General features: G+C 38.0%; 1 protein-coding gene across 1 annotated transcript in view; it reads left to right on the plus strand.

Annotated features, from left to right (window-relative positions):
* Positions 1–18438, plus strand: part of FAT4 (FAT atypical cadherin 4) — a 373279-nt gene that overhangs the window by 249833 nt on the left and 105008 nt on the right. The window contains exons 3-5 of the mRNA XM_089672185.1: positions 8002–8263; positions 9460–9810; positions 17378–18300. Coding sequence (XP_089528311.1) covers positions 8002–8263; positions 9460–9810; positions 17378–18300 — 1536 coding nt within the window. The remainder of the gene's footprint in view (positions 1–8001; positions 8264–9459; positions 9811–17377; positions 18301–18438) is intronic.

Consider the following 18438-nt stretch of genomic DNA (forward strand, 5'->3'; position numbering starts at 1 on the left):
TGTCAAGTTTTTACTGTCTTTAACTTTCTGTCCCTGTGACATTTCTAATCATACTGTTGTACAGACAAGAAGTGAGGTTAAATATCCCCAACAGGGTAAAATAGGTTACTACAAACTTATCAAAAGTATGTATTGCTGGAGTTGTGCTTTAATTAATAAAGTATATGGAAAGCAGGGCTTTAGCCAACAATAAACAAAGAAATCTTGTGAGCTAACCTTTCCTATGATAAATCCTGTGCCCAAAGCTGCCAAACTCCATCCTCTAATAAAGGGATTTCCAAACTTTCTAAACAGAGGGCCAGATTACTTCAGGATCCGGGAATCCTTCAGGATTTGGGGGGGGGGGATACTGTGGCCAGTGGGAGCAGAAAATTTATCATCATTGGTTTTAGAGAGAAGAATAGTGCCCCATTGATGGAGTCTTTGGGAGGAATAGTTCCCAATCATTTCCTGCATGGGTTTCCTCTGGGTACTCCTATTTCCTCCCACACTTCAAAGACAAGCTATTAGGTTCATTTGCTCTTGTCTGAATTCACTCTAGTATGTGTATGTATGAATATGAGTTAGGGACCCTAGATTACATGCTCCTTGAAGGCAGGGACTGATGTGAGTGTGTAATAAACATGTAAAGTGCTGCATAAATTGACATGGCTGTATAAGTACCTGTAACAAATAAATAAATACATTGGTGTCAGTTGAAGGAATAGTATCCCAAGGGCCAGATAAAGCTCCAGGACTGCAGTTTGGAGACCACTGTTCTAATATCTAGTCAGTCAGCATTTTATTTCATGATATCATATTATTACTAGGAAAAGAGGAGCATCTTGAGAAGGAAGTTTACTACAGGTTCATAAAACAAAGTCCTAACCAGTCAGCATTGGCGACTTGTTTTAAGTTTGCTTCTGTGTGAATAAAACATAAGGGCCCTGCTGTATGATAGTTCCAACAATAGGACATAAATAAAAATTAATAAATTGAGAGCAAGCATACCCAGAGGATATCCCATTGCAGGTCCATACCAAAATCCCCCTGCACATGCACCAGCTAATCATCTCAAAAATTCAAATTAAAAGCCTTTGACATTTTAGGTTAAAATCAGAGGTTTATTTGTTGCATACTACTGCAAATACATGTGAAGTCCCCATGGCCAACAAGGAATCTGCAAAATATGGTCCCTGGTCTAAACTATCGCAGTTATCAACTTGCAACCCCAGTTCTTTCTGTGAACTAAAGAATACTTCCTACCTTTGTTAAGAAGAGGAAGGGGGCAGACTTCTTTAACTTGTTTAAGTTAGAAATTTGTTTTAATTATTTGTATTTTCTTTGATACCCAGGCTTAATCTTTTTGCAATTTTTTTGAGCTCTCAGTAATAGACATTTTACATCATTATTACAGGTACTTACCGTATTCTTTGCTCCATAAGATGCACTTTTTCCCCCCGGCCCGGTATTCCCGCTGCCGCTGTGTTACCAGCCAGCCGCTCGGCTCTCCTGTGCAGCAGAACCTGCTCCCTGGTCCTACCTGTTCCTTGGTCCAGCGGTGTTCTCACCGTCCTCTATCCCTGGCGCCAGAATCTTTAGTGTGGGCACAGCTTGCGGCTTCACATCCGGGTGCCCACTGCACATGCGCGAGAAGCGCTGCGCTTTGTGAAAGGTCCGGCAGTCTTCTGGGACCTGTCACGTGTCCCAGAAGACATGGAGGGAGGACAACTCCATAGAAGTGGGAGCGGGTATGTGTCAAATTCGGGTACCCTCTCCCCCCCCTTCCACTCCCCAAAGGTCTGCAGTCTCTAGTCATCTCCTGTACTATGTCCACAGTCTCTGGTCATCTCCTGTACTATGTCTGCAGTCTCTGGTCATCTCCTGTACTGTGTCCGCAGTCTCTGGTCATCTCCTGAACTATGTCTGCAGTCTCTGGTCATCTTCTGTAATATGTCCACAGTCTCTGGTCATCTCTGTACTATGTCTGCAGTCTCTGGTCATCTCCTGTAGTATGTCCAAAGCTTCTGGTCATCTCCTGTGCTATGTCCACAGTCTCTGGTCATCTCCTGTACTATGTCTGCAGCCTCTGGTCATCTCATGTAGTTTGTCTGCAGTCTCTGGTCATCTCCTGTAGTATGTCCGCAGTCTCTGGTCATCTCCTGTACTCTGTCCGCAGTCTCTGGTGATCTCCTGTACTATGTCCGCAGACTCTGGTCATCTCCTGTACTATATCCGCAGTCTCTGGTCATCTCCTGTACTATGTCCGCAGTCTCTGGTCATCTCCTGTACTATGTCCGTAGTCTCTGGTCATCTCCAGTACTATGTCCGCAGTCTCTGGTCATCTTCTCCTGTACTATGTCTGCAGTCTCTGGTCATCTCCTGTACTGTGTCCGCAGTCTCTGGTCATCTCCTGTACTATATCTGCAGTCCATTGGTTCAGAATATTTTATTTCTTGTTTTCCTCCTCTAAAACCTAGGTGCATCTTATAGTCAGGTGCGTCTTATGGAGCAAAAAATATGGTATATAGCGCCATCAATTTACGCAGCGCTTTACATATATTGTACATTTACATCAGTCCCTGCCATCAAGGAGTGTACAGTCTAAGGTCCTTAACTCCCATTCATACATACACATACTAGGGCCAATTTAGACAGGATTCTATGTATTCTTGTTCTTTACAGCTTTGTGTCTAGCATACTGCCTTTTGATCACTTGGTATTCTTTTTTTTTTCTTAGTGTACAGTTTTATATTGTATGGTCAGGTTTTTTAATGTGGGTCGTATCATAGAGCCAGAAATAAAGTCTTCACAAATGAAACATATCTGACTGAAGTGAGCAGGTAACTGGTACTTGAGTTGTCACTTTAGACATGAACATGGATAATTGTTTAAATAGGAAGAATGTATGGTTGCATCAAGTTACTGAAGATATATCAGTTGTTACATTTAATATTTCAGTTAGTGGTAACTAATAAACGAAATGGTGCTTCTAAACATCCAAAGGGTGAATACAATAGCACAATTGTCTTGCCACAGGCAAGACACATAATCTGAACTGTAACTGTGCTAAACATGACAGGTTGATTCTACAGTTGGATAAATAGAACACTAAGAGAAAACAAAATGTTATATAATAGATAAAAACTCTGTCCACTCTAATACCATCCCAGCTCACTTAACTCACTTCCCTCATTTCCCTATTGTGAGATAAAAGGGTGGAACGTTGCAGTGATTGCCTTATTGATAATAAAAAAAAAATATCATTCCCAAAACTTAATCCCTAGCTGTTGACAAGAGGACAGAGTTCTCCTATAGATTTGTCTGCTGCTCTTAGGGGAGTCTGACATTTTTTTCCTGCCTCTATACAACCCTGCATGTTATCCTATGTGTCCATGCCAGGGGCGGACTGACCATTTGGAAACTCAGGCACTGCTTGAGGGCTTGGGGTCAGTAGGGGGCCCCATGAGATGCCCCTGGTACCTTTTTCATAGGCTTTTTTGAGTTTGGGCAAGTACACAGGGGCCCCATGATCCCCTATTGCCCAGGGCCCAATGAGTTGTCAGTCCGCCCCTGGTCCACCACACATAGGTGTTTAGAGGCAGGGGCATTTAAAGGCAGAAAAAAAACACTGCCAGCAAAGCAGCAGTGTTTTGGCAGAAAAAATACTTGACACCTATATATAAGTGTGCCTAGGTCGGTTCAGCGCTTGAGCGTTAGATCATTTCAGTGGCAGATTAAATTATTATTTTTGCCAATGAAATTAATTAACGCACAAATGTTTGACGTGCCTAAAATGTGCATTAAGATTGTGCATTTAAGGAACCAAAGCACTGCACAGAATATGGTTAAAGGTAATGGCTAATGAATTTCTTAGGATTGACTAGAGAGGGAGCTTCTCAAACACAGAAGGAGAGTGAATTTCACAATGCAAAGAATTTGCCTTTTTTTTTAACCAGCTGTGATCCCAGTAAGTTTTCTCTAATGTAATGCTAAAGTTTTTTTTTGTAAAGATAAACATTTAAAAGTAAGATGTAAAAACCTAATTTTTTGTATAATTCTTCATTTTTTTAAAATATTATACCATGTTTAGGATTTATTTCCTTTGTGGATTGTATTTTGTTACTTGTTTAAATTATTATCTTTCATACCTGTAACACACTGTAAATCATGTATTATTGCAATACTAATTTTTCTTAACTAACTGGACTATACTAGACCAAAAGGTTGCAAGCCAGTAAAAAATAAAGATTGTGGTTTATAAAGACATGCAGAATTCTCTTGGAATGTCTAATAAAATAGACAGTGTTAAATCTTTAAAGTTATGCTAACCTGTATTTCGTTTGATATTTGGAATAAGGAACTCAAGTATTTGGAAAATGTACCAAAGTCCCCTGTAATTTTTGGTGGTTTCTTTGTGTATTATTCCCATTTGTATTTTATATAGCTTCTGGTTTGTTTTTTGTCCATGAATGTTTAATGTTCTTTTAAAGATATAACCATGGGATTAGATGGTAATAAAGTGTAGTATCATACAACCCAATAGCAGTGTAGCAAGGCAGTTACCTCAGGTTTGGAGCCTCTTGTTTGTGTCCGGAGAGATCCCTGGGCCCAGAAGCAAATTACTTGAAATCCCTCAATTTTCAAAAGCTGAAACATCTGGCCTGCTCTCTTGGAAGCCAGTGATAGAATGTGGAAACCTCAGTGGCCAAAAGTGGGGTCCCTCTTTAAATAATCACTTATCTCTGCCATCTCTGCCACTGTCATTGTGTACCATGCTAAGTAAAGAAGAGTAGTATAAACAAAATGTGGTAACCCACAGCTATCAAAGTTTTTCTTTGGGCAGGAGAAGATCTGATTGGTTCCAGTACCTTACTCTGCAAATCAACATGTAGTTACGGTATACTGTGGACTTACATTACCCTCTTAGGTGGTTCCAGTACACCACAACCTGGGGCACGCTATAAGGCTGCTGAAACCTCCAAACTCAGAACTCTGACCACTTCCCCTTACTCCTTTACCTTCCCGTTGGTCTGCCTTTTGTTGGACAGCCTCATGAACAAATAGGAAGCTGTGAGGGCAGAAAGAGGCAAGCCAGAGCTCAATGACTAAAGCTGTGGTCTACATTTGCATAACAGATTTCCTCAAGATTTGAAGACTATGGGATCCTCTGAAGTTACAGTAAACATAGGATTTGCAAAGACACATAGAAGTGTGAATGGATACCCAGCAGCCATCACTCTATTCTGTTTCATATGGCGATGTAATTATACAGGACACAGCAAAAAAGTCTGATGCATGTCATAGCATAACTCAGGTTTTAGACATAATGACTAAAAGCTGGGTTGAAGTTTTAAAACTCATCACCTTTTTTGCTTTGCCCTTTGAGTATTATTATTAAAGTTTAAAAAACTTTGATGAAGATTTCATGAGCCGTAGCTGGGCAATGAGAGTGAGCATTTACACTCTCTGCAGATACTTGTGAAGCTTGCTTATGGACCTAGGGCCACTTTAGAAGGTAAGGTGAGCCCTTGGACATGGAGTGCAACTTAAACATTGCATTCTTAATTTTAAGGAAATGGTTTGCAGAAGGACTTAGCTTGTAAGACACATATTAAATGAATAACGGAAAAATAAATAAATGCAGCTAATATTTGGATTGTGTAATGGTATCATTTATATTATAATGGTAGAGTGTTTTTAGAATTGTCAATTAATATAACATATTCCTTATTTCTTGAATAAAGTTAATTCTTCATTAGACATAACAGAGGCGCCTACCCACTCATACATATTAGAAATTAAGAATTACTTTATCTTGCATCTCTTAGTGCTGCAGTTCCAAATCTCTTGAGTAAACTCCACAGAAATACCTCCTTTGAACCACGTTGATGAGGTACAAATGGCTTGCAGCATGCATATGGTCATTCTGCTATGGATGTTATTTGGAAGGGGTGTCTGAAAGTATATTACTTCTTCACTGATTACAGACAGGCAAACTAATTTTCGTTTGCACTAATTTAACAATATAGTACACTGTGACTACTGAATATGCAAGTATCATTTTCAAGTTCACATTACAGAATAGTTAAACATGCCTTGCTGACTCACACTTTAACAATGAGTGAAAAATGTCAGTGAGGTTTAAGGCAACATCTGTTCATAATTTTAATTATAACAAAGATTACGTACCTTTCATAGCCATTTAATTCCCATGTTAATTGGTTAAATAAGGAAAGACATGGTGTGCAAATAGTTCAGCACTTTGAGGTTTATTAATGAAATCTGAACAAAAGAAGCATGTTTTTGTTGACTGCAACACACTCCAACTGAAAAGTTTAGGTGCTGATAGACGCTAAATAACATTGAACTACAAACTATTGTTAACGGAGTGGGAATAACAGCTTTTAAACAAATGTTCTCGAGGTACTAGGTTCGATAATTTGACCTAATTGCTTTATCTGTTGTTGGGACTGTTTGCTTACAGCTTCCCTCTGAACATGAGTGCTCATACAACTCAAACACTCCCAGAGGTGAAAGTGGTCAAGGCAACATCGTGAGACAATCAAAATCAGTGCATGTCTGACCAATCTCTAAAGTCTACGTCCAACTTAAGAAAGAATTGGATTGCTTTCTATGTGCAACACAGATTTTTTTTTTCAACAGTTTTGATAAATGTACTACTTGATTCTCAGTGTTATGCTCATTTGAATTCCTCTGTATCTAAATAACTTAGGATATTAAATGCTTTAAGTGAATGAACCAAATTACATTTCCACTAGAGTTTCCTAACAATTAAAGTTTCATGTTGATGAACATCTCAAGACTAAATCCTGTGTCTTGCAATAATAAGCACTACAGTGTACTAATTGCATTTATGATGTAGCAGCCTCATATAGTTTTGTGAACTATATATATACTGTATATGTTAATTTTTTCTCTTATGTTTCACATGCTATTTTGGATTAATTCAGCCAGAGAGAATTTTTTCAAATCATCATTTTGTGTGTGTGGCACCAAAAGCTATTATAAGATTACAGTAGTTATATGCAGAGTTTTCCACCAGGTATACATATTAAGCAGAATAAGAACACCCTTGTATATTAAAGTATATTTTTACAGCAAGGGAAAGTCTAAACCACTGTCAGGTTTTTTTTGCCATCTGTGTCCATTTAAGGGAGATTTTCCTTAACTTCCTATCCTATAGACTTAACAGGAATTGAGAGGATATCTTTACAATATGAAGGATTTTGCCTTTTAGGTAGTGTTCACGGAAACAAGTGTCAGAGTTAGAAGATTTATGCTCTACTTCTGTTCAGATGGCAACTTAGAATTTTGGATTACACTTTCATTCCTGGTGACATTGGTAATCAGGACAAGTAGAAAAAATCTCCCTAACAGGGACACAGACACCAATAGAAACTTGACAATGATTCTATCCCCTCTAAAAACAGCTTTTCTCTTTAGTTAGTACTTGTTTTTCTTCAAAATATCCAGATTGTGAGATGATTTATTTGTGGTGACATCAGCTCCATGAAAATATTTCTTCAAGTTCTGTGAAGTTAATACCCAAAGTTTTGTGTACTCAGATCAGTCTGCCCTTTACATTGTTTAATTCAGTAAGAGCAAATATCTTCCTCCATATGTCAAGTGTAGTTAATTGGATAATGCTGCTGTCTAATCTCTGCAACTGACAGTAGAAATGCCAGCAATAGTTAGCTTTACCAAGGGTTGCAAAGACTTATTTCATAACCCTACCTTTGTCTGTACTTACTACAAAAAGGTTATAGTTCAATTTAAAAAGCAATTACATTCCTCTGAAGCAAGAATATTTTATTGCTTGAAGAATCTGAATTATTACTATACAGTATATCTGAAATGGTATATTGGAGCAAAAGTACATTATGAATGTGGATGGCATTACATAGAGTATCAAAATAATAGAACAAAGCTAAATATTAAATTTTGCTTGCCATTATTAGATTGTAAAAATTCTTTATTTTCCATTTAATTTATTTTTAGGGTGCTAATGCCCTGGTAACATACACAATTATCAGTGGTGCTGATGACAGTTTCCGCATTGACCCGGAGTCTGGAGATCTGATTGCCACAAGGCGCCTAGACAGAGAGCGTCGATCCAAGTATTCCCTCCTGGTGAGGGCTGATGATGGCCTACAGTCTTCAGATATGAGAATAAATATTACTATTAGTGATGTCAATGATCACATACCTAAGTTCACCAGGGCTGTCTACTCATTTGATGTGGCAGAAGACACCATGCCAGGTAAATTAAATGTTTAAGTATCAATGTACAGATCTATCTTGTGTGAGTTTTGTAGTTTTCAGTGCCAGGTAAAATAAGTGCTACTGCGGTCCTTAATTTTGTGTTATGAATTATATAAAAGATTATGTTTAGTCTGGCTAGTATAAGTGTGAAAAGTTAGGGAATTAGTGTAGGTTAAAAATCTGACTAAAGGTAAGGTTAGGTGTAGACTGGGGGTGAATGTTTTAGGGTCAGGTTAAAATTTAAGGTTTACATTTCAGGTTTAAGGTTTAGCAGGGAGCTAAGGTTTCATATAAGATATTAGAGCAAGCATTAGGATTCAGGTTGGGTAGAGGGTTAGGTTTTTAGGTTCAGGGAGAGGGGTGGTTATGTTTTTGGGTCTGTTTAACAGGTAGGGATAGATTAGAGTGTAGGGACGCTTAGGGAAACTTTTATTTTTGTTTGTTATCACACCAAAAGCCCTGCATGTTTACTGTGTCCGGTTCCTAACACCAAAAACATTATTTTAATTGGGGTGAGTGCAGAGTGTTAATTACATCTCTGTACCTATGACAGCCCTGGTTCTGGAGTGCCTCCAGTTGCTGTTTCTCAAATATTGAATTTGACAATGGTCAGTGGGGTGGGTGTACTATAGAGAGGCAGTCAAAGAACTAGCATTTGGTTAAATGTAGCATCAACATGGTTTATTTTATGACCCATTTCCTTTAAAACACTGAGACAGAAATTTAGACTGCATTACCTGCGTGTCATGTTGCACTTTTTTTCTGCTCTTTTGTCATTCAACAGCATAGGGCAGCCCATTCCCTTGAATGGGCTGCCCTACATGTGACAAATGCATCAAAGTAGCTCCTGCACTTTTTTTGGCAGTGGGACTTGCCTGTCTGCTCTCTGCATTTGTGTTGCAACTAAGAATGAATGGTACTGTAATTGTGATGCACATATAATAGCTTTTTTTTTTAAACTTTTCCAGGAACAGGCACAGAAATTCATGTTTCTGCGTGCGTTCCTGGAATGCGAAGGTGTAAATGGGGCCTAAAGGCTGCTGAAGACATTGTTCATGCACCACTCTTCATTGTATAGACCTGTATACTTGTGGAGTCATTTTTTAGGGTCCTGTAGAAAAAGTGATTAATAATGTCTTATTCTCATTTATTATTTATTCTTATTGTTTTTGCTGTTTAAATTATATTCAAAAGGCTCCATTGTAGCTGCAATCCTGGCCACAGATGATGACTCTGGAATTAATGGAGAAATCACATACGCTGTTACTGATGATGATGAAGATGGCATGTTCTTCTTGAACCCGGTCACTGGAGTGTTTAATGTCACACGTGCACTAGATTATGAAAAACAGCAGTATTATATACTCACAGTTTGTGCTGCGGATGGAGGAGGTCAGTCCTCGTGTGTCAGAGTCTACTTCAACATTTTGGATATAAATGACAATCCTCCGGTCTTCAGTATGAGCTCGTACAGCACTTCTGTAATGGAGAATTTGCCATATGGATCAACCATTCTGATATTCAATGTGACTGATGCAGATGAAGGTATGCTCTACCTGTGATGATTTAATTTCAGATTTAATAATGAAGTCCCATATGCTCTAACAAGATTCAGTGGTCATGGTTAGGAGACAACACGTGACCTTGGGGCCATATCCCTGAAATTTAGACAGTGGGGTTAATTGTCAATGATTTTCAACGAATAATTCATGTGACAATCCAGCTTTGTTTTTGTTCTTGGTAATTGGTTTCTACCTGCTGACATTTTTCAAGATGTTTCAGAAATCAAGACAGGTATGACCAAGACCTTTTCTTGTAATTTTGCAAAAAGTAGAAAAAGAGAGTAGAGAAGGATTAAAAACCCCTGTAATTTTATTTTCTGATATATCCTTTTGGATGATATTCCTTCACTTCCTGTCCTGAAAAGCAAAGTGAGAAGAAATATGTACCAAGTGAGGGAATTCCCCTGTTAGATAGTTGTTACAAAGACTGATGTCTCCATTGGAAAATGTACCTTCATCACTTGTTCTGGTGATAACTGTAACATTTTGAATTTCCTATCACTTTCTGTCTTGCTAACAGTGGTCACCAGGACAAATACAATCTGCTGGAAGAGCATTCTTCCCCTTTTAGATAGTTGTCATCAAACTGGTGTCCCCAATAGAAGATTTACCCTCACCTCTTGTTCTGGTGACAAATGTAACATTTCGGATATTCTAGCTTTTTTTGTCTTGGAAACAATGGTCAAGCAGGGACGGCCATACAAGGATCGAAATTCATCTGGTCCCTGCTGAATCAGACGAATTTCAATGTATAGTCAGCTTAATAAGACTGTCTGGAGTTGTTTTATGTCTTGTTCAGTTCTTCAACACCATTCATAGGGGTTGATTTACTAAAACCGGAGAGTGTAAATTCAGATTTCAGTTTTCTCTTGAACCAGCTGAAGTTAGAAGTTGATTGGCTATCATGCACAGCTGTACCTGATTTTGCACTCTCCAGTTTTAGTAAATCACCCCCCTTGTTTATTTTATTCTAAATATCATTAAAATATGACAATAATATTATGTTTTTTGCAGCTTGATAATTCTGCATTCTGTAGTAATAGCTGCATTGTTTTTATTGTTATAACAGTAGCTTCCTGCGCATTGTGCTTCTACATTGAATGCTACACCCTTTCCATATGTGGAGCATGATTCATTTTTTAAGGAATCTGCACAAAGGAGCTGTCTGCTGTTCAGGATGTTTCCACATATACCAATCATGAATATTTACAATGACACTACTTCAAATCCATTCAAAGAAACCCCCTACTGCAACTTAGAGTACTAAGAATTAACAGATCAGTGAACCCATGAAACACTTCTAGAAATCAGGCTTTTTTTTTAATCAAGCTGTAAAATACTTGGATTTAAATTTGTAATGGAGTAATTTAATGGTAATGATGAAATATCATACCACTGTTTTCCTGAATTCAACAATAAAATAAAATAAAATAAAATACGTAAAATCATTGACAAAATGTACACATCTTCAGGCAGGTTTTATTTCCCTTGAATTTGCTTATTATCTAGAGAAGCTTCTTTTGTAATATCCCATCAATGTCATGGTCAGTAAACATTAGTCAAATTTGCCATGTGAGCATTTTTCGAGATAATGGTAATATAAAATAATATTACAGTAATGTGTAGGCGCATATTCTATATGTCAAGTTTTATATGTCACTTGTATCTCTTTTGATTTTACAGTGTACATATATGTTTATTGCCACTGGAACAAATATCATTTACCATTTAGAAATATATGCTTTATTAGATTGTATAGAAGATCTAACTATTTAATAATTTTATTTCAAAGAAATTACATTTCACGATGGCATGGAAGTGCTACAAGGCTATATGGAACACCTCTTGTATGACTATTGTGGACACTCGTGCATGTGTCTGTCTGCCATGAAAGGGCACAGTACTGTGACACTCTGTGGTTCTACAGCCCTCTAACATGACACACTGCATATGGTACAGAATGTTTTGCTTTTCGGCAGTTCTTTACACGTTGGTTTTAAGGTGGTTGTAAAGGCTCAAGGTTTTTTACCTTCATGCATTCGACACATGAAGACAAAAAACCTTCTGTAGCAGCCCCTCTAATACTTACCTGAGCCCCATCTCAATCCAGCAATGTGCACAAGAGCCTCGGCTCCTCCAGGTCTCTCTCTCTTCATTGGCTGAGACAGCAGCGAGAGCCATTGGCTCCCGCTACTGTCAATCACAGCCAATGAGCCAATGAGGAAAGATTGTGTACGGGGCTGAGCCATGCTCTGTGTGTGAATGGACAGACAGAGCAGAAGCTGGGGAGCGAGCCTGCTTGCGTGCCCCCATAGCAAACTGCTTGCTTTGGGGGCATGCAGCAAAGGGGAGGGGCCAGGAGTGTTAGCAGGGGACCAAAGAAAAGGGATCAAGGCTGCTCTGTGCAAAATTACTGCACAGAGCAGGTAAGTACAATATGTGTTTTTTTCTTTAATCTGCCTTTAATATCACTTTAAATCTGAACTGCACTTATTATCCCCATCCCCTAACTATTCATTGAGTTAACTTAAAAGAAATTCTAAATAAAAGGCCTCATCCACTTACCTAAATCTGTGGTGATGGCACAGTCTTAAGTTTCCCATCTTCTTCATCGCAGAGCAGGAAGGTTCTTATTCATGTGTCTACATCACATCATGATGTAGACACTTTTATTGCTGAAAACCTGTGAGGCTCCGGAGGAGCAACACAGCAAACTACCACAATAAAGTGGTCACTGGTTGACATGGGAAAAGTCTGCAGCCCCGGGTCACTGGTCCTTACTCACAGAAGCAGGGCTGGACATGGACGGCAAATTTAGGTGAGTATAAAAGCCTGTGCCAATAGGCTTTGGGCTTTTGTCAATGGCATCAATTTTAAACCCTTCTGACCTCTTTCTGAACTGCATTTGACTTACTTAAAACAGGTCTTGCATTCCCATAGACATTTATGGGAATGCAAAGCCAGCTTGTAGCAAACAAAAGCCAGACCCTAAAAGAGCTTTAAAAGGTAAAGCTTTGCACAGAGATGGGCTTTCAGTCACATGACATGATATTTTCAAGAGATTACTGAAAACAGTTCTGGAGCAGAGTATGTTGTACCTTATGGAGTGGGTAATGCTGAAGAGTCTGCTATAGCATATTAATAAATGCCACGGCTCAATCCACACAACACCTGAGTAAAGCTTGTCACTGCAAGTAGTTTAGTATGGTATACATATTTTTACAAAAAGCAATGTTTAGGTTCCTGTCCTTCCTCCACACTTGGTATCTCTTTATGTTTTAATAACTGAAAATTTATGTTTGCACAGCACTTTAGTAGATATTCTCATTTTCTTGCATTACTCCTGCCCTTATAGTGTGGGAATTCTCTTGTCTGTGTTCTCTCCCACTCTTATTGCTCAAAATAATGATCAGTCAAACTCATTGCTTCTCTCTAAATACATTACGGACCAGCTCCCAGTTTTGTTGCTGTTCCTTTCATTGCATTCCAGGGCTTATCTTCCATATCGAAGTTATTTCTGCCCCTACTGTTAAAAATATGTTAAAAAAAATGAAACTGCTGATCCCCTACTCAGAATCTAAGAAGGAGCAGAGCACACTGAATATGAAAAGATTATTCAAACTATAGCAGTATCCAAACTTCATTAAATGATAATAGTTTTTACACAACAATAATTGGGATATTAGCTACTAATAAACTCAATTCATCTTATAGAAAGGCTTTCTAAACTTATTTTAATTTCATAATTACTCACACTGTGTAGCCCAATCATCGGTATGTTTTGTGCTGCCGGACAAACAATGAAAAATACATATTATTATTATTATTATTATACAGTATTTATAAAGCACCAATAGTTCGCTCAGCGCTGTACATTACAAAGAGGGACAGAACATGTGACAGAACAATACCAATACAATGCAAAACATGAGGGGATTGAGGGCCCTGCTCTTACGAGTCTATGAGATCTATATGAAAGATTGCTTAGAACAAGACATACAGTATATACTGTGGATAGATAGATAGATAGATAGATAGATAGATAGATAGATAGATAGATAGATACAGTGGTGTATTTAGGTTTCATGCTACCCTAGGCAACACAAAATTCTGCTCACCCGCCCCACGGAGAGACCCTGACACTGACCAACACTCCCTCCTCCACGAAGAGAGCCTGACATTGACCAGCAACACCCCAGACCCCTACCCCACCCAAGAATGCCTTCCACTACCACCACCCCTTATGCACTGGCAAGTCCCCCCCACCACCCTGCGAGAGAGAAGACATTTACCTTCACAGCTCAGGACATCCCCAGGAACAAGAGTCGGGCACTGCATACACCATAAAGCAGCCTGCAGCCTCTCTCAGATCCCACCTAGTCCCCATGCTGCGTGTGTCCCTTATGCCATCTCTTCTTTTGGAGGGCAGCGCTGCCCCCTTGAAAAATGCTGCTGCCCGTGAAAGCTGCTACTGCCCCCCTGACAGATGCCACCCTTGGCAAATGCCTTGTTTGCCTTGTGGTAAATACACCCCTGGATAGATAGATAGATGGATAGATAGATAGATAGATAGATAGATAGATAGATAGATAGATAGATAGATAACACTGAAGAATGAAAATGGGACAAGTTCAGCTCTCTATGAAAAGTTAAATTTTGCTCTTTGTTTTTCAAATTATGCATTTTTTTTCTGTCCACATGAAAAAGTGGTACTGAATTCACTCAGCCTTTACTTTTAGTTAAGGTTTTAGACTCCCTGCTCACTTCCTAATTCCTGGACCCCAGCCAATGAATAGTATCAGACTATGGAATTGGTTGTCATAGGGCTGATGTTTACTGCATCTCGCTAGATAAGGATGAGCTTTCCTGTTTAGCAGATGATGCAAGGGCTCTTTCTCTGGCCTAGACCTTTTTAAGAATGTAAAATGCCTATAAAATGCCTGAAAGACTATACATTTCTTTTTATACAAATAACCACTTTAAATATTTCTTGGTCATCATTTTTGTAACTTTTATGTCTAACAAGCATGTGTACTTTTTTCTTCATTAATAATATAGAATATATTTTTCCAAACCCAGTTTCTTATTTTAAGAATAATTTAGATGAAATGGAGTAAATATTTTGACTAAGGTCTCAATACTTACCTATCCAATGGTCCTGCGCTGGCATCTTCTGAGTGCCAGTCTTTGGGCCTCTTCATTGTCTGGCAGGGGATGGCGTCACTCCTGTGCATGCGCAGGAGGCCATCATCCTGATACTTGGAGACCAGCCCAGAACTGTAAGCTGAGCTGAGCATGCACAGCTCACTTTACAGTGCCGGAGGAGAAAGCCAGGAGGCAAGTAGGGGCATTTTATGTCTCTTCAGCAATAAAAGTATGCCTGCTTGCTGGTTTTTACAGCGGGACTTTAGTTTTGCTTTACATCTATAAATATGCATTTATTAAAATTTGTCACAAACTTGGACATAGGGTAAATGAAAATCCATACAAATAGTACATTCCTTCCTACCTCTCACACTTCTCTATCCATAAACCACCTCCTTCATATTTAGGTAGGCGTTAAGGTAGGGCTAAGCTTATCTTTTTACAGCAAGAGTTTTGATTTGCATGTAAATTAAAGTAATATTAAATCCCCCCAAAAATTACTACTTACCATAAGATCCTTAAATGTACTGGCTGCATTAGTTTTCTTTTATTTCCTTTATTTTCACCCAGTGATCCGGTCAGTAACACACTTCTTGCCTTAGAGTGTCTCCACTGTGGAGAGAATAGTGTTGGATGCACTAACAGGTTTAGATGGGCTTGACTAACAAATTAAAGGCGAACTCCAGCTAATACTTTTCAGACAGTTACAGCAACAGTTTTTTGGGGTGATAAAGGTTTTACATAAATACCTCCTTTGCTGCACAGCTTGGGTTTTGAAGCACCCCTGTCAATGTTAAATGGTTTGTTTCAACCCTCTAACTGCCATTTTTAATGAACAGCTTGGTCTGGTAAAGGAAGGTAAAAAATAACAGACTTCCTGGCAGGATCACCAGGTAAAAGTAAAAAAAAAAACTAAAAAAAAAAATAATGTAGCCAGCCACCTATTAAAATGGTAAGCTGCAATATAATACATTTTTGTTTTTGGGTTAGGTTGTTCTGCTTTGTGGGTGCCCTGTTGGTAATCTCTTAAATTTTTCTTGCTCAGAATGCTTTTTTCTGGTTTATAATAGGCTTCCTGTGGTTTGTTAAAAAAAAATTGCTTTTTACTGTACCCTTTTGTTATACGTTTGCCTGTTTTTGAATTTATACTAGTTAATTTTGGTCAAGGTTATTCATGTTTTTGATCCTTGTTTAGGGCCCTGTACCTATAAATAGGTATATATGGGACTGGTGTAATGCTCAGAAAATGGGCAATATATAGTTATAAAATACAGTTGCCCACTGAGCTGAAAATCTTTGAAATGGGCAGCAATTAGTACATTGCAGTTTAATTATCCTAAGCAGGTCTTAATATCTGTTCAGCAAATGAGTCGATCTTTGTTAGTACAATATTACATATAATACCAATATAAATTGAACCAGTCTTCCTGAACAATTAACCTAATTAATTCCCTATCCATAGCCACTAGCTTTGTAAATTGTAAATCTCCTTTAAGTAATCCTGCCTTTGGCGACTTACTTCAAAAGTGATTATGTTTTTTAACTGAATGTCTCTGTCTACTGCATCATCAGTTTTCTGAAAGATCTTATTATTTCAGCAATTCCTGTCATGGAATAAGCTACTAAATCTAGAATTCTGACTCCTTTCTTTTCCTGGGAGGTAGATTATTGGTTTCTGTTCATATAACAGTATGGTTTGGATTACGGTCCCTTAGATCCTGTAGACACTTTTGTGTAGGTATGACCCAAATAATATTGTCATGTAAAAAGTTTTTCAATTAATCTTTATCTCTTTTTTTGTAGTTATTTTTTTTTCTTATAAATATATCTACAGCATGGATACTTCATTGATAGAAACCTGCCAGTTATGCTTTGCCATTTACTATACCTATTATTTACTAAGCCATTGCTGATAAATAAACTAAAATGTTTTCTACAATTAATAAAATCCTTTTAATTTAGCTCCTATTTTCACAAGCAATAGTGTATACATGCAATGTTATTATTTTAACCAGAGTGAAGATAATTCATTATATGAAACCATGGCAAATCTTGAGTCTTTGAAATAACTAACATGATCAAAGGGAATGTAAATCAGCATTTTTATCCTATATACTCAGTCTGGAAGGCAGCAGGTTACCCAATGTTTTTCAATAGATATTTTGAAAGTCTGTAAATAAAAAAATTCCATATTTTTTATATATTTTGAAAGTCTGTAAGAATTCCAAGAACTGTATAGTTACCCCGATGAGGAAATAAAACACACACACACATATAAAATATAATATTTATATTACAACTACTTAACATTGCAGTTTAGACTTATTTATTGATTTTTGTAGTTTGATGGCAATCATCCAATCATTTTGTTTCGTTAATAATCAGATTTCCTCATTTATTTTCAGGGTTGAATTCAAAACTGTCCTACAGCATATCTTCTGGAGATAGTATGGGCCAATTTCATATTAACAAAGATGGAGCCTTAAAACTAATAAAATCACTAGACAGGGAAAGCCAGTCGTTCTATAATCTTGTGGTTCACGTCCATGATATGGCACCTCCACCAACATCTAGATACACAAGTTCAGTGGAAGTATCAATCATTTTACTAGATGTCAATGACAACCCACCAAGTTTCATCTCTCCAAAATTGACTTATATCCAAGAGAACACTCCTACTGACACTGTTGTGTTCCGGGCACAAGCCACAGATCCTGACAGTGGTCCAAACTGTTATATTCAGTATTCATTACTTAATTCACTGGGTAACAAGTTTAGCATTGGAAATATTGATGGAGAGGTGCATCTGATAGGAGAGCTGGATCGTGAAGATGTTTCCAATTATACCCTAACAATCATTGCTACTGATAAAGGGGAACCACCACTTTCTTCATCTGTGGATGTCACAGTTATGGTGCTTGATGTCAATGACAACAACCCTCGCTTCTCACAAAGCATTTTTAAAGTGGAAATAAGTGAAAATACCCTAACTGGAACAGATCTTATCCAGGTGGTTGCATCAGATGCAGATGAAGGATTAAATGGAATGGTCCGTTACAGCATCATAGAAGGAAATCCAAACAATGAATTTAGGATTGATTCAGTTACTGGAGTAATATCAATAGCCAAACCTTTGGACCGTGAAAAGAGGTCTTCATACACATTGGTTGTCCAGTCATCAGATCGTGGTAGCAATTCGCGGACGGACACAGCAACAGTTAGCATTATTCTAACAGATGTTAATGATGTGGTTCCTAAATTTGAATTATCACCCTATTCAGTTAATGTTCCTGAAAATCTGGAGTCCTTGCCAAAAGTTATACTTCAGGTAAGTGGCATCTTAACTACAGCTCAAAGGCACATACTTAGGAACCTGTTATAGAATTTCTAATACGTCTTTGCACTTGGATTTGTCATATTTATTTATACATAGTCATTATTTATTCTTTTAATACCTTCTGATGTA

Source organism: Staurois parvus, unplaced genomic scaffold (assembly GCF_062004578.1).
Source record: "Staurois parvus isolate SC_StPar_1 unplaced genomic scaffold, SC_StPar_1.0 ptg000122l, whole genome shotgun sequence".
Classification (NCBI taxonomy): domain Eukaryota; kingdom Metazoa; phylum Chordata; class Amphibia; order Anura; family Ranidae; genus Staurois; species Staurois parvus.